Raw genomic sequence first — 14,767 nt, forward strand, 5'->3', positions numbered from 1 at the left:
GAATATATGACGTGACTGTTTTGTTGGGTGGCGGAATGTCCTGGGTTGCAGAACCACACGTGCGAGGCTAGCGGCTTAAATTTTATTTATTTATTTTTTTTAAAAGGAAAGCGAGTTCAGTTGCACCAGTTCTCCCGGAGCGTGAGCCAAAGGTTGTTGGTAAAACCCAGGACGGGACGTCACATATCGCTCGGGCAGTGACCTCCCCGCGGTTGTTGCTAAAACCGGTGACGTTCCATCTCAGGTTTTAGTAATTGCCTGAGCTGAGCAGTAATGGCGGAGTACTCAGTATGGAGAAAATGGAGAATGAGTAGACCAGCCCTCTGATTTCTAAACTGGATCTTGCTGCCATCTCGCCCTTATGTGGAAGAAGCAAATGAATGGAGAACTGAACGAACAACTGAAAGTCAGATTGTTTCAAAACAATCAGCCACAAGATCAGCCTTCAAGAAGTGAGAACACAGACGGGTAAGCTCTGACTCTCATTTGGATATAAAACAACAAAAATACATTGTTTACCTGCATTTAGATTAATACATGTAACTTGTATTGTGTGTTTAAGTTACCGGTATAAGCTTAATTTGCTTCAGAATGTGATTGTCTCAGTTCATCTGATTATTTAATTAGCCTTTTACGTTTGATCAGTGAAAATGCATGCATGTACATGTATGCTGCATAAGTTATAACACCTATCCTGTTTTAATGAGATTCAACCCACAATTAATGAAGTCAAATCAGTCTTAGTTGAGCAAGTCAGTAACGGGATTTCTTACTTTCACCATAAATTTTAATTTATATGACTTTGGTCTATAGCTGTCAAAGGCGTCGGCCTTAAAATCGGTTCCTGCTGTGACGTCACGCACTCAGGGCTGGCTGGCTCAGTGGGGCAGCTCCAATGCCAACTTTCTGGTTGATTTTAACTCTCAAAAATATATTTTCTTAATTCCCCATTTATGCAGCCTACAAGAGTCAAGGGTGGAGATACTATCCACTCAAATCTATTTAAAAATAAAAGGTTCTGTGTATGTCCTTTAAAGAAAGGTGGCAACCCGTCTCTCCGTATGCGATTTGTGCAGTCCTTTACAAATGTGTATTTCCATCTTCTCACCACACATGAAAAGAGCCACAATTGGGGGGGGAGCAAGATAAAAAAAATGTATTGCACTGCACTGTAGAAGACAGAACGAAAGTAAGCAAAGCACTTGATGTGAGAAGAATTTTGATATTTACATTACACTTGATCAATACTCAGGGGTCCACAAATCAGCAGCCATGGCACACTGGATAAACAGAATTTATGCTTGGGCTTTTCATTTTTACTACTGCTTATTGACTATTGTAAAAACAATAGTCTTCTTGGCTTACAGGAAACAGACATCCCGAGTCAGGCTATCAACCAATTTGATGCATACAGTAGCAGCTTGACGCGAGGAACCGGCCTTATTGCATTATCCCGTTTATCCCGCTTCAGCATTCATGCAAGTTATTAATAATGGCTTGACATTCACAATAAATAAGGATTTCCCACTAGCCTAAATAAAATGTTATACTCGCAGGGATGCCTAGTTGATGCCATCTGAAGCATAAAATCTGAATATTTTAAGAAACATCTTTATTAGCTTTACTGGCGAAGTAGAATTGCGAGCAGGATTTCTCAGCTATGAATAGGGTAAGCACATAGAAATTCAGAATTCCTTTGTATTTTTGATGTAATGGAAATTTTTAGTGCTTTGATGATGAGGAAAATTTACTTTTTTTATCCATAGATTAAAACAGACCTTAGGAATAGGCTCCAAGGGGAACACCTGGCAGCCTGCTTACGAAGCTTCATAAATGGTCCCGAACCCAATGACTTCCCTTACGATAGGGCACTTGAGGATTTTTTTTCAGGAAGCCACGTAGAATTAAATGTTCTGATAGGGCATGCAGGCTTTGCACCAATTAGGGTCATGCTTTTTCATTATTGTTAGTTGCCTTGGTGTTACCTTAAGTGGTTTCTTACATCTAATTATGATATTTTATTATTATTTTGTTGTTACATTATACTATTTATTTCATTTTAGTATTGGTTGAGATAAGTGTTGAGTTCAATATTTAAAATAAAAACCTCCAGCTTGTTTTTTGCAATTTATTCCTTGAATGTCAGCTAAAGAATGATTGAAAGATTGTCACCAAAAAGGCAAAAAACTAAACTTTAACTTCAATTTTGGTGAGTAATTTTCATAAATTTAAAAGACAGGTTTTCCACCAACATCAAGCCCAGCAAACTAATGGCCTGCCCTGTAATGTAAAGTTGGGTCGAGGAATGAAACCAGGCAGGGTTCTGGTAAAAATTGTTTTAGCTGTCTTCTCTTAAAGAACTTAAAAGAATTTAGATTGAACTGAATAATCTCAAATGCTTCTTGTAGCTTTAAAATAGTCCCAGCAGGTGACTCTGAAGAAAAATACTGTGTGTTTGAACACCGCCTGCTGTAAACACTTTGCATACACCCCAATGACCGACTCCACCGACTGCCACAAAACCACCGCGCACGATTCCCTCATCGGCACAGTGGAACACCACAAATTGCTACCTGGTCTGTGGGAAACACTGCAAACATTAGCCAAATCCACCACCTCGCTTTGAAAGATTAAATAGGTGGATTAAGTAGTGTGCACAATGACTGATTACTTACACTGACTTTGTTGAGGGCACAAATAAGACCCTCAACATGATTACAACCATTCATATCCATCCTCCATCCCCCAGTCTGCATCAATGCACTTAAAAGCAGATACGCAGAGCCATGGCCTCACTTTCGTTTATAAATGCCCTGAGACCTCAAGAATGGCACAGGAATAGTTTTAAGCATTAACAATAAATCTAATATAGTAATTTTTTACAATTAAAGTGATTCATAGAGGTAGCAGTCTGAGTGAATGACGTTGACGTCCGTAACGTCACCGCAGGAAGTCTATCGGTCTAGTCGCCATTTCCGCTATACTAAAACACAGAGCTGACTACAACTCCGATCCTCCATTTTGAGCCAATTTATTGCCATGCCACGTAGATGTGTTGCTGGCTGGTACAGCAACACCACAGAAGGTGCATTCACGTTGCATTCATGGCCCAAGAATGTTCAAACTGCAAAGATTTGGATGCATTTTGCAAAAAGTTCACGGGCACATTGGGCACCTAGGAAGTGGTCTCTCCTCTGCTCTGCACATTTTACTGAAGACTCGTGCGAGACCTCTGATCTGTTGAGGAGTGCTGGCTATAAGCCCGCATTGAAAGAGGGTGCAGTATCAACAATTAAAGAAAACTACAAAAAAAGGAAAGCATTTATTTTATTTATTTTTAAAAAGGAAAGCAAGTTCAGTTGCACCAGTTCTCCTGGAGCATGAGCCGAGGGTTGTTGGTAAAACCCGGGACGGGGCATATCGCTCGGGCAGTGACCTCCCTGTGGTTGTTGCTCAAATCAGTGACATTCTCTTCCAGGTTTTAGTAATTGCCTGAGCCGAGCAGTAATGGTGGAATACTCAGTATGGAGAGAACGGAGAATGCGTGGAGCAGCCCTCTGATTTCTAAACTGGATCTTGCTGCCATCTCGCCCTTACGTGGAAGAAGCGAATAAACGGAGAACTGAACAAACAACTGAAAGTCAGATTGTTTCAAAACAATCAGCCACAAGATCTGCCTTCAAGAAGTGAGAACACAGACGGGTAAGCTCTGACTCTCATTAGGATTTAAACAAACAAACAAACACAAAAAAACAAAACTTGTTTACCTGCATTTAGATTAATACATGTAACTTGTATTGTGTGTTTAAGTTACCGGTATAAGATTATTTAATTTGCTTAAGAATGTGATTGTCTCAGTTCATCTGATTAATTAGCCTTTTACATTTTATCAGTGAAAATGCATGCATGTACATGTATGCTGCATAAGTTATAACACCTATCCTGTTTTAATGAGAGTCAACCCACAATCAATGAAGTCAAATCAGTCTTAGTTGAGCAAGTCATTACTTTCACCATAAATTTTTATTTATATGACTGGTCTACAGCGGTCAAAGGCCTCGGCCTTAAAACCGGTTACATCAGTGACATCACACACTCGGGGCTGGCTGGCTCAGCGGGGCGGCTCGAATGCCAACTTTGCGGTCGAGCTTAACTCAAATATGAGTGATTCCACGCTTATGGGTACTGAAATGGGGACATGAACTTATTTTTAAAAATTCACCTAAAATCATTTCTTTTTTTTACCATCAGGTCACAAAACATGTAATCTTTAATGAATGATATGTTAAAAGATAACTTTAATTTTCTGAGATGTAATAAAAACATATTTATATGCCAAAGTCAGACCGTAACAGAAGTGTTGTGGACATATATATTCTCAATTTTAACAATGTAGAATTACTTTTTGAAACATAGGAAGGTGATGTTTTAGCAAATATAATTAATAAACGTGTAGTAGAATAAACATACACATTCTTTCAATAAGATTAACATGGTATAGAGCTAGATTGTAATTAATTTGTAACAGACGCGAGATGGACAATCGTAACAGAAGTAATGTAACAGACCATTTTGGAACTCATAGGCTTGACTTTGGCATATAAATATGTTTTTATTACATCTCAGAAAATTAAAGTTATCTTTTAACATATCATTCATTAAAGATTACATGTTTTGTGACCTGATGGTAAAAAAAAGAAATGGTTTTAGGTGAATTTTTAAAAATAAGTTCATGTCCCCATTTCAGTACCCATAAGCATGGAATCACTCATATATTTTTTAATTCCCATTTATGCAGCATACAAGAGCCAAGGATGGAGACACTATCCACTCAGAAATTAATTTAAAAATAAAAACATTCTGCGTATCTCCTTTAACTAGCTAACGAGCCCTCCTTGCGTTAGTAAACTATTATACAAGCAATTTTGTAGATTTTATTCCAAACATTAGGATGTGTTTTCCTAATTGGTTCACGTTTGTGTGATCTGCAGCATCGCACGTTCACACGATCTACATGTGAGATTTGAAGTGTGTATGTTGGCTCCATTATTAGCTGCACTTACCCAAAAGCTCCTTCTCCGTGTCCTAGCACAAATGTGTTCTCATACATCACCAAAAGTAGAATAAAATGGCTTTCGCTAAAGCACAGCCACAATTTATTTCGAATTTAACCTCTAAAAACATACAAAATAAGATCAGGACACTTACATCAATCTCTCCTTCATCAATCTCGCCATCATCTTCATCTTTCTTTTTATCGCGAAATGAATCCCTCCTACCCCTCTCTTGGCCTCTTGACTCTTCGGATTTTTTAGACTGAGTATCAGGGGGTAAGATCAGGTTCCTCTCCTTCTTCTTCTCCTCCTCATCCTTTTCCTCCTCATCTTCATCCCCATCCTCTGTGGCAGGCCCCTTCTCCGTGTCCTCTTCCTCTGGTACAGCTGTGCTAGCCTCCTCAGGCACTTCTTCATCATAGTCGAGTTCGTGCTCGTCCAAATCTCTGGAAACCGAAGGCGAATCCTGCTTCAGATCGCTGACTACCATAAGCCGCCTCCGTCTTCTTTCCTCCTCTTCATCATCCTCTTCGTCCAGCTCTTGACGACTCAAGCTGGACCTGGTGGTCACCTCTCCTCCATCATCCTCATCATCCTGCCTGACATCTTCCTGCTCTGCGTCAGCAGGGGTGAACGGCTGATCCAGTTCTGGCTCTGGAGAATCAGGGTCTGGTGATCTAGGTGTCTCCAGGACCTCCTCCTCTCCTTCCTGTTCAGCTGTTTGGCTCACGTGTGGCCTGCATTCCGGCATGGCACTCTCCTGCCTGTGGACCCTTACATCTCTATCTGTTTTGTCATCTTCTAGGTCAGAGATGTCCTCTTGAGCCTCACCACCCATCTCAACTCGCTCATCGTCATCAAAATCTGAGTCTGCGTCTCCTTCTCCATCATTCAGTAACTCGCTATCAGAAACCCCATTGCCTTCCTCTGCAGGGGACTCGGGTGACTCCAGAAGCTCAGTGTCAGAGAAGCCTTTTTCCTCCTCATCAGGGGATTGTGGAGACTGAGTGGGGCTCTCAGGGGTGTCCATCAGTACACAACCTGCCATTAACATTATTCAAATATATACAATTAGTTTGACACACACAAAGAAAATGAACATCACTGATGGTTACCTTCAGTACACAGTGGGCCGTTTTTTTGTTTGGTTGGTTTTTTCTGGACAGCGTTTAGGTCTAGCCCTAGAACAGAGGTTGGCCATTTAAGAGTCTGACTGCTGCAAGGAAGATTTATTTCAACCTTTCAAATAAAAAGGTCACACAGAATGACTTGCACATTAATCTTTATCATCACATCAACTGCATCCAAGATGTATTTTGTAAAGAAATGTTGAGTTGACTTTTTTTTTTTAAATTTAGTTTAAACTTATCAACATGTTGGTCTGTTTTCACTTTGGTTAACAAATGTTCTACATGCCAGTTGACCCACAACGCCAGTTGAATTCTTGCTGATAGTGGCACAGATGGGATTTAGCACTTGCGTCATCTCAGCCTTATGAGACCAATGAAGCAGGACTTTACTTTTAGTCTGTCCAAGTCTCTCGTGTCCTCAACTGTATAGTCTACTCAATCAGATCAGGATTGAAAGCTTCAACTTTCACTCTAATATCGCCGTCATGCCATGCATGACTGACTAGCTGAAGAAAGTCTCTGCTGTTAATCATCATAACGGTGCTGTCTAGCTGCACTGCCTTCTGGAACTTTGAGTCTAATGTCTGGTGTCTCCTCTATTTCTCCTTAAAGGTCATAGGCAACGGTTTTAATTTTTTGCACATTTGAAAATTTATATGTTAAAAAACCCTCTGTAATTTTCTTCTGGTCCCAAGTAGTATTGTTAATAAGTAATAATTAAAATAAGTTAGAATAAGTTAGCGTGAATCCCGGCGAATTTCTGCCCTGCGATTTTCATGACTGCTCGGCGCGTGACATCATTCAAGACAAACAAATCGCCTGAGTTGACTCCACTTCCGTTTATTTGCATTGCCGTTCGGTTTGAGTGCAGACGTGCGTTCGGGAATTTCCAAAGAAAAACCATGCCTTATCGTTGTACAGTGAACTGTAACAACGGGACCGGTTCAGGAAGAAGTATTTACCTTTTTCCGAGAGAGGAGAGGCGGAGAGAGTGGATTGTGCGCATGAAGCGAGAGGGTTGGCTTTTTCCGAGAGAGGAGAGGCGGAGAGAGTGGATTGTGCGCATGAAGCGAGAGGGTTGGCTTTTTCCGAGAGAGGAGAGGCGGAGAGAGTGGATTGTGCGCGTGAAGCGAGAGGGTTGGCTTTTTCCGAGAGAGGAGAGGCGGAGAGAGTGGATTGTGCGCGTGAAGCGAGAGGGTTGGCTTTTTCCGAGAGAGGAGAGGCGGAGAGAGTGGATTGTGCGCGTGAAGCGAGAGGGTTGGCTTTTTCCGAGAGAGGAGAGGCGGAGAGAGTGGATTGTGCGCGTGAAGCGAGAGGGTTGGCTTTTTCCGAGAGAGGAGAGGCGGAGAGAGTGGATTGTGCGCGTGAAGCGAGAGGGTTGGCTTTTTCCGAGAGAGGAGAGGCGGAGAGAGTGGATTGTGCGCGTGAAGCGAGAGGGTTGGCTTTTTCCGAGAGAGGAGAGGCGGAGAGAGTGGATTGTGCGCGTGAAGCGAGAGGGTTGGCTTTTTCCGAGAGAGGAGAGGCGGAGAGAGTGGATTGTGCGCGTGAAGCGAGAGGGTTGGCTTTTTCCGAGAGAGGAGAGGCGGAGAGAGTGGATTGTGCGCGTGAAGCGAGAGGGTTGGCTTTTTCCGAGAGAGGAGAGGCGGAGAGAGTGGATTGTGCGCGTGAAGCGAGAGGGTTGGCTTTTTCCGAGAGAGGAGAGGCGGAGAGAGTGGATTGTGCGCGTGAAGCGAGAGGGTTGGCTTTTTCCGAGAGAGGAGAGGCGGAGAGAGTGGATTGTGCGCGTGAAGCGAGAGGGTTGGCTTTTTCCGAGAGAGGAGAGGCGGAGAGAGTGGATTGTGTGCGTGAAGCGAGAGGGTTGGCAGCCGGGTAAATACGCCACTCTGTGCTCCCATCACTTTTTGAAGAATCCCCATCTGTTGGAGAGTTTAGGTGTCAGCATCGGACAGAGAAGACTCAAACGTGACGCTGTTCCGACAAAATTCAAACACAAAATCAAGCAGTCAAAGAAGAAACGGGGCAGCAACGCTCAAGCAAAAAGGAGAAGACTGGAGGTAAACATTTTTACCTTTGCTTGCAATTGACAAGTCAAGAATCCTGAGGGATCCTGTACAATTATTGTGGAAATGAGACAAAGGGATATAAATAGTATAAATAGTATAATGCCGCGGATGGCAGGGCTCTTATTTATTATTACGACGAAAGTAGGAATTTATCATAATTACCAGGATAAATCGTTTGGGCGCGAGTCTTGTTGAGGTCCGGGGTCACCGCGATCAGAGTCGGCCGAGTCGCTGTCCGATTCCGAGCCCACACGGTCAAACCAGTGAGCCGCATTCACCGACTGCTTCGCAACGGCCATAGGGTCATACATATATGGTTTCACCTCTCGATATTCAATTTGGACAGTTCCTACTTCAAAATCGCAATCGGACATTTTACACAACCTCACACGACCAAAGTCTGTATGTGTGTGCTCGGTTCGCAGGTAAACACAGAACTGCTCCTGGTCTGTTTGCCTTGAATGATGTCACAACGACAGTCCCCTGGCGGTGAAAGTGTGCATAAGTGAGATGTAAACAAACCTTCGGAACTTGCACAAACCAGTATATTTTAACCATTTTATTCAATTTTAGGGTGCAAATTAGACACTAGGAAGACTGAATTCGCTTTTTGGGTTGCTGTTCTAGAAAATAAAGTTGATATTCTACGTTCCACCTCCGACCCTTGCCTATGACCTTTAATACAATACTGAACATAGCTGGAAAAATGTGAGAAAGGAAGCGTTTGCTTTTTTTGTTGTTGTTGTTCTTGGGACCCTACAGCAAAATCTGATCATTATCCCTTATGTTTAAGAGTGTTTCAATATTTTTTCTTATTAAATACCACTGTAACCATCAATGCTCCCGGTGACGTCAGAACAGCACACAACTGCCATGTTCTCACAGGAAATATAAAAAAATATTGCACCAACCAACAAATTAGTACAAGAATCATAAAAAATATATCCATCCATTATCTGTAGCTGCTTATCCTGTTCTACAGGGCCGCAGACAAGTTGGAGCCTATCCCAGCTGACTATGGGTGAGAGGCGGGGTACACCCTGGACAAGTTGCCAGATCATCACAGGGCTGACACAGCGAAACAAACAACCATTCACACCTACGATCAATTTAGAGCCACCAATTAACCTAACCTGCATGTCTTTGGATTGTGGGGGAAACCCATACAGACACGTGGAGAACATGCAAACTGCACACAGAAAGGCCCTCACCAGCCGCTGGGCTTGTACCTAGGACCTTCTTGCTGTGAGGTGACAGTGCTAACCACTACACCACCGTGCCACCTCATAAGATAGATCAGAAACGTAATTTAATATGTAAAACACATGGCACGGTGGTGTAGTGGTTAGCACTGTCGCCTCACAACAAGAAGGTTCTGGGTTCGAGCCCAGCAGTCGGTGAGGGGCTTTCTGTGTGGAGTTTGCATGTTCTCCACGTGACTGTATGGGTTTCCCCCACAGTCAGGTTAACGTGGGCGGCCTTCAGCAAGGTACCGAACCCCTGACTGCTCCCCGGTGTCACGGTCTGATCATGCGCTGGTATAAATTTACCATGCGCAGACCGATTTTTTCCCCCGGTCAACTTCCGGGAAGTCTAAATTTACCATTTCTTGCTGCGATTTTGTACCGAGCATTTCAACACATTTGTGGACTAATAGAACGCGAATTGTGATTACAATTGTGAGATTTGATTATCAGTAGACAAGCTGTTGAATATGGATGAGGAAATAACTTGAAGATCACAGTCACAAAATGAAGATCAGCAAAACACACAGTCCAAGGAGGCACGAGACCAGCGATTTGCCATTTTCAAAAGAAAGATGATATTTTTACAATCTTTTTCAGATTTATAATGTGTAGATAATGTGTTTTTGTATTGTGTGAATGATTTGGATTGAATTTTATTAGTATGTGTAAATAAAGTTAATTTTATGAAATTAGAGTTAATAAATTTGCCTGGTAAATTCAGACCGGTGGTAAATTCAGACCGTGACACCGGGCGCTCTGGTGTGGCTGCCCACTGCTCTGAGTGTATGTATATATTCACTGCTTCAGATGGGTTAAATGCAGAGGATGAATTTCACTGTGCTTGAAGTGTGCATGTGACAAATAAAGGCTTCTTCTTCTAAATGTGTTTCGGGTGGTTTTCCTTTAAACCAGGGGTGTCAAACCTGATCCATAAAGGGCCGTGTGGCTGCAGGTTTTCATTCCAGCCATGCAGCAGCACCCTGATTTGGCTTATTCAATCAACTGACACACCCACCCTTTAATCAAGGGTGGGTGTGGCTGCAAGTATTTGACTGTGTGAAGACAGTTCAGTTGATTGAATGAGCCAAGTCAGGTGTGCTGCTGCATGGCTGGAATGAAAACCTGCAGCCACATGGCCCTTTATGGATCAGGTTTGACACCCCTGCTTTAAACCAACACTCTTTATGTAATGAGCTGAAATACACTACCGTTCAAAAGTTTGGGGTCACTTTGAAATGTCCTTATTTTTGAAAGAAAAGCACTGTTCTTTTCAATGAAGATCACTTTAAACTAATCAGAAATCCACTCTATACATTGCTAATGTGGTAAATGACTATTCTAGCTGCAAATGTCTGGTTTTTGGTGCAATATCTCCATAGGTGTATAGAGGCCCATTTCCAGCAACTATCACTCCAGTGTTCTAATGGTACAATGTGTTTGCTCATTGCCTCAGCCCATGTTTACATTAGACCGTATCAGCGGATCATCAGATTAACGTTTTTAAAACGATTAGTGTGCACACAGCAACGCCAATACACGATTTGCGTGCACACAGCAACGCCAATACACGGATACGCTCGGCTCCGCAGGCATTCTGCGCTCCAAATCACTCCGCCCTGAACAGCGAGTGCCCTCTGGAGGGTGCGCACTCCGGCCCTGCGCAGCTCACAGAGCGCGCGAGTGAAGTGCACGAGCCACGATTCGGGACTGAGCCGCTGTGTGTGTGATCCCAGCGCATATCACTTACCACTTGCAAGTGGAAGGATGGCAAGCCTAAAGACAATCATAACTACACAATGGGCAGTATTTGCATCAGTATTTGCAGTATTTTCATACTTTTATACTCTTTAATGAAAGGTGATACAAGGCGGAAGTCCGCGCCGTTTTTCAGCAGTCGCGTCACATGACCAACGCCAGCGAATCAGGAAGGTGGATGCCACAGTGACGTTGTCCAATGACGATGCCAGCTAGAGCTCAGCACAGCGTATCTGCGCATCTCAATGTTTACACAGCACTGGAGCTGACACGATCTGGATTGAATACATGGACCCTGGCGGATTCCCGTTTCCAGGCGGTTTAATGTAAACGGACAGTGCATCCGCGAAGAAAACGAGACAGATACGGTCTAATGTAAACTTGGCCTCAGAAGGCTAATGGATGATTAGAAAACCCTTGTACAATCATGTTAGCACAGCTGAAAACAGTTTAGCTCTTTATGCCCCTTTTCCACCAAAGCAGTTCCAGGGCTGGCTCGGGGCCAGTGCTTAGTTTGGAACCGGGTTTTCTGTTTCCACTGACAAAGAACTGGCTCTGGGGCCAGAAAAACCGGTTCCAGGCTCGCACCAACTCTTTCCTGGGCCAGAGGAAAGAACCGCTTACGTCAACAGGGGGGCGGAGTTGTTAAGACCAACAACAATAGCAAGATCGCCGTTTTTAAGCGGCGAGAAGCAGCAGCTGTCCAAGTCATCCATTATTATTGTTGCTGCTGCTGCTTCTCTGTGTTGTTGTTGTTGCTACAATGTTCGCACCAAGGTTTATACAAATGCAGCGACGTGGCTCTGCTTAGCACCACGAGCTATAGAAAAGCAAACTGGTTCTCAGCTTGCTCGCAAGTTGAACGAGTTGCGAACCAGGACCAGCACTGGCCCCGAACCAGCCCTGGAACTGATTTGGTGGAAAAGGGGTATAAGAGAAGCTATAAAACTGACCTTCCTTTGAGCAGATTGAGTTTCTGGAGCATCACATTTGTGGGGTCGATTAAATGCTCAAAATGGCCAGAAAAATGTCTTGACTCTATTTTCTATTCATTTTACAACTTATGGTGGTAAATAAAAGTGTGACTTTTCATGGAAAACACAAAATTGCCTGGGTGACCCCAAACTTTTGAACGGTAGTGTAGGTGTGTTTAAGGGCTGTGCCACAAAATCACCTTAAGATAAATAAACTCGAATGTTTGAATAACATGGGCTCAGGAAAAACAAGGTCTACTCCGGAGAGCTGGAGTTCACACAGATGCACTTTAACAAGAAAAATCAAAATCATAAAACCCTCCAGTCTTATTGAACACAGAACAGTGTTTACATCAGCTGTCAAGACAAAACAGTAGCGTCACTGCAAATACCATGATTAAAACCTAAACTTTTACTCAGCTGTGTTTAAAAACAACAACCTTAGGTGAAGTTATTAAGGGCCCTGATTTGTATGTTCCCGTTGAACAGCCCGTTAGCGAACAAGCCAGCTAATGAGCTATCCGCATCCAGAAACGCCCAACTTCACATAATGCATACTTTTGCAAGACAGAGATAATTGTAGCAATCATTTGGAATGAGGTTACCTGCTAGGTTTTATGGCAAGTGACATGAGATGGACGACCAAAACGTCAATTTTCAAGCTAGCCGATTAGCTGGCTAGCTGAGCTAGCTTATTTGCCAATGAGGAGCCGTCTGCTGTTTCTCTGGCGGTGAAGTAGCTTAGCTGGCTAGTCCGCAGCAGCAGGCCCGAGCGCGGCCCGCACTTTATTACGGACGACAGCATGGACAAAAGGCGAAAATTCACTTCAAACTACGTTAATTAAACAACCGGAGAGAAACTCATTGGCGTTACGAGCGCTGTTTACGTCTTTCTGCCGAACGCGAGCTGAGCTGAGCTTCTCTGGTCAGCTTCTTTACCCACAACAATGAGCGCACTTTCACAGAAAAGGAAAAAAAACCCTGAGAACGCTTAAAACACATTCGGTCACCTTTCAAACCACAGCGTCTTGGAGACACGGTCTCGGTGTTGGGAGTTACCCGGTCTCTCTCCCTCAGTGGCGATATCTAAACGATATCTTTGACGATTTTCTAAATGTTCTTTAGCGGAGAAACGCACAAGCCCTGCACGGCACGGTGAGAGCAGCCATACCTCTGACGTCATCAAAAACCGACACAGGGCTGGTAGTATAATGAAACAGAAAGAACAATTAAAGACTGTGTTTATAGTTTGTTGTTGTTGCTTGTTTTTTGTTTGTTTTCAGTGGTTTTTTTTTTTGCAAAATGCTCAAACATATTTATCACGAATATAAAATACCCAGGTTTTGCAGTGGCAGCACTTTAACCGAGCTTTGCCACTAGTGGGCGCGATTACAATGAAAGTCTCATCTCATTATCTCTAGCCGCTTTATCCTGTTCTACAGGCAAGCTGGAGCCTATCCCAGCTGACTACGGGCGAGAGGCGGGGTACACCCTGGACAAGTCGCCAGGTCATCACAGGGCTGACACATAGACACAGACAACCATTCACACACACATTCACACCTACGCTCAATTTAGAGTCACCAGTTAACCTAACCTGCATGTCTTTGGACTGTGGGGGAAACCGGAGCACCCGGAGGAAACCCACGCGGACAACATGCAAACTCCATACAGAAAGACCCTCGCCGGCCATGGGGCTCGAACCCAGACCTTCTTGCTGTGAGGCAACAGCGCTAACCACTACACCACCATGCCGCCTCTGTTCATCTCATCTCATCTCATTATCTGTAGCCGCTTTATCCTGTTCTACAGGGTTGCAGGCAAGCTGGAGCCTATCCCAGCTGACTACGGGCGAAAGGCGGGGTACACCCTGGACAAGTCGCCAGGTCATCACAGGGCTGACACATAGACACAGACAACCATTCACACTCACATTCACACCTACGGTCAATTTAGACTCACCAGTTAACCTGACCTGCATGTCTTTGGACTGTGGGGGAAACCGGAGCACCCGGAGGAAACCCACGCGGACAACATGCAAACTCCGCACAGAAAGACCCTCGCCGGCCACAGGGCTCAAACCCGGACCTTCTTGCTGTGAGGCAACAGCACTAACCACTACACCACCGTGCCGCCCCCCCATCCATTACCTGTAGCCGCTTATCCTGTTCTACAAGGTCGCAGGCAAGCTGGAGCCTGTAGCCAGTGGGCTGCAACAGCTTGTGACAAATTGCGAACGTTGTTCGCGAGAGAGTTTCAAAAGTGTCTTGAAACATTCGCAGGGCTTGTCAATTTCCTCGCATGAGTCGCAAAGTGGGGCGGCACGGTGGTGTCGTGGTTAGCGCTGTCGCCTCACAGCAAGAAGGTCCTGGGTTCGAACCCCGGGGCCGGTGAGGGCCTTTCTGTGTGGAGTTTGCATGTTCTCCCCGTGTCCGCGTGGGTTTCCTCCGGGTGCTGCGGTTTCCCCCACAGTCCAAAGACATGCAGGTTAGGCTAACTGGTGACTCTAAATTGACCGTAGGTGTGAATGGTTGTCTGTGTCTA

General features: G+C 44.1%; 1 protein-coding gene across 2 annotated transcripts in view; it reads right to left on the reverse strand.

Moving 5' to 3' along the window:
* The window catches only part of zc3h18 (zinc finger CCCH-type containing 18), a 77,815-nt gene extending 64,422 nt beyond the window's left edge, over positions 1-13,393 (reverse strand). The window contains exons 1-2 of one of the 2 annotated variants that reach the window (XM_060923799.1): positions 13,234-13,393; positions 5,209-6,095 (exon numbers count right to left, since the gene is read on the reverse strand). In XM_060923799.1, the coding sequence (XP_060779782.1) occupies positions 5,209-6,084 (876 nt within the window). In that variant the 5' untranslated portion in view covers positions 6,085-6,095; positions 13,234-13,393. Of the gene's footprint in view, positions 1-5,208; positions 6,096-12,828 lie in introns of both variants that reach the window. The other variant, XM_060923800.1, reaches the window with a different exon arrangement.
* Positions 13,394-14,767: the final 1,374 nt, after the last annotated feature.

Source organism: Neoarius graeffei, chromosome 6, assembly GCF_027579695.1.
Source record: "Neoarius graeffei isolate fNeoGra1 chromosome 6, fNeoGra1.pri, whole genome shotgun sequence".
Lineage (NCBI taxonomy): Eukaryota > Metazoa > Chordata > Actinopteri > Siluriformes > Ariidae > Neoarius > Neoarius graeffei.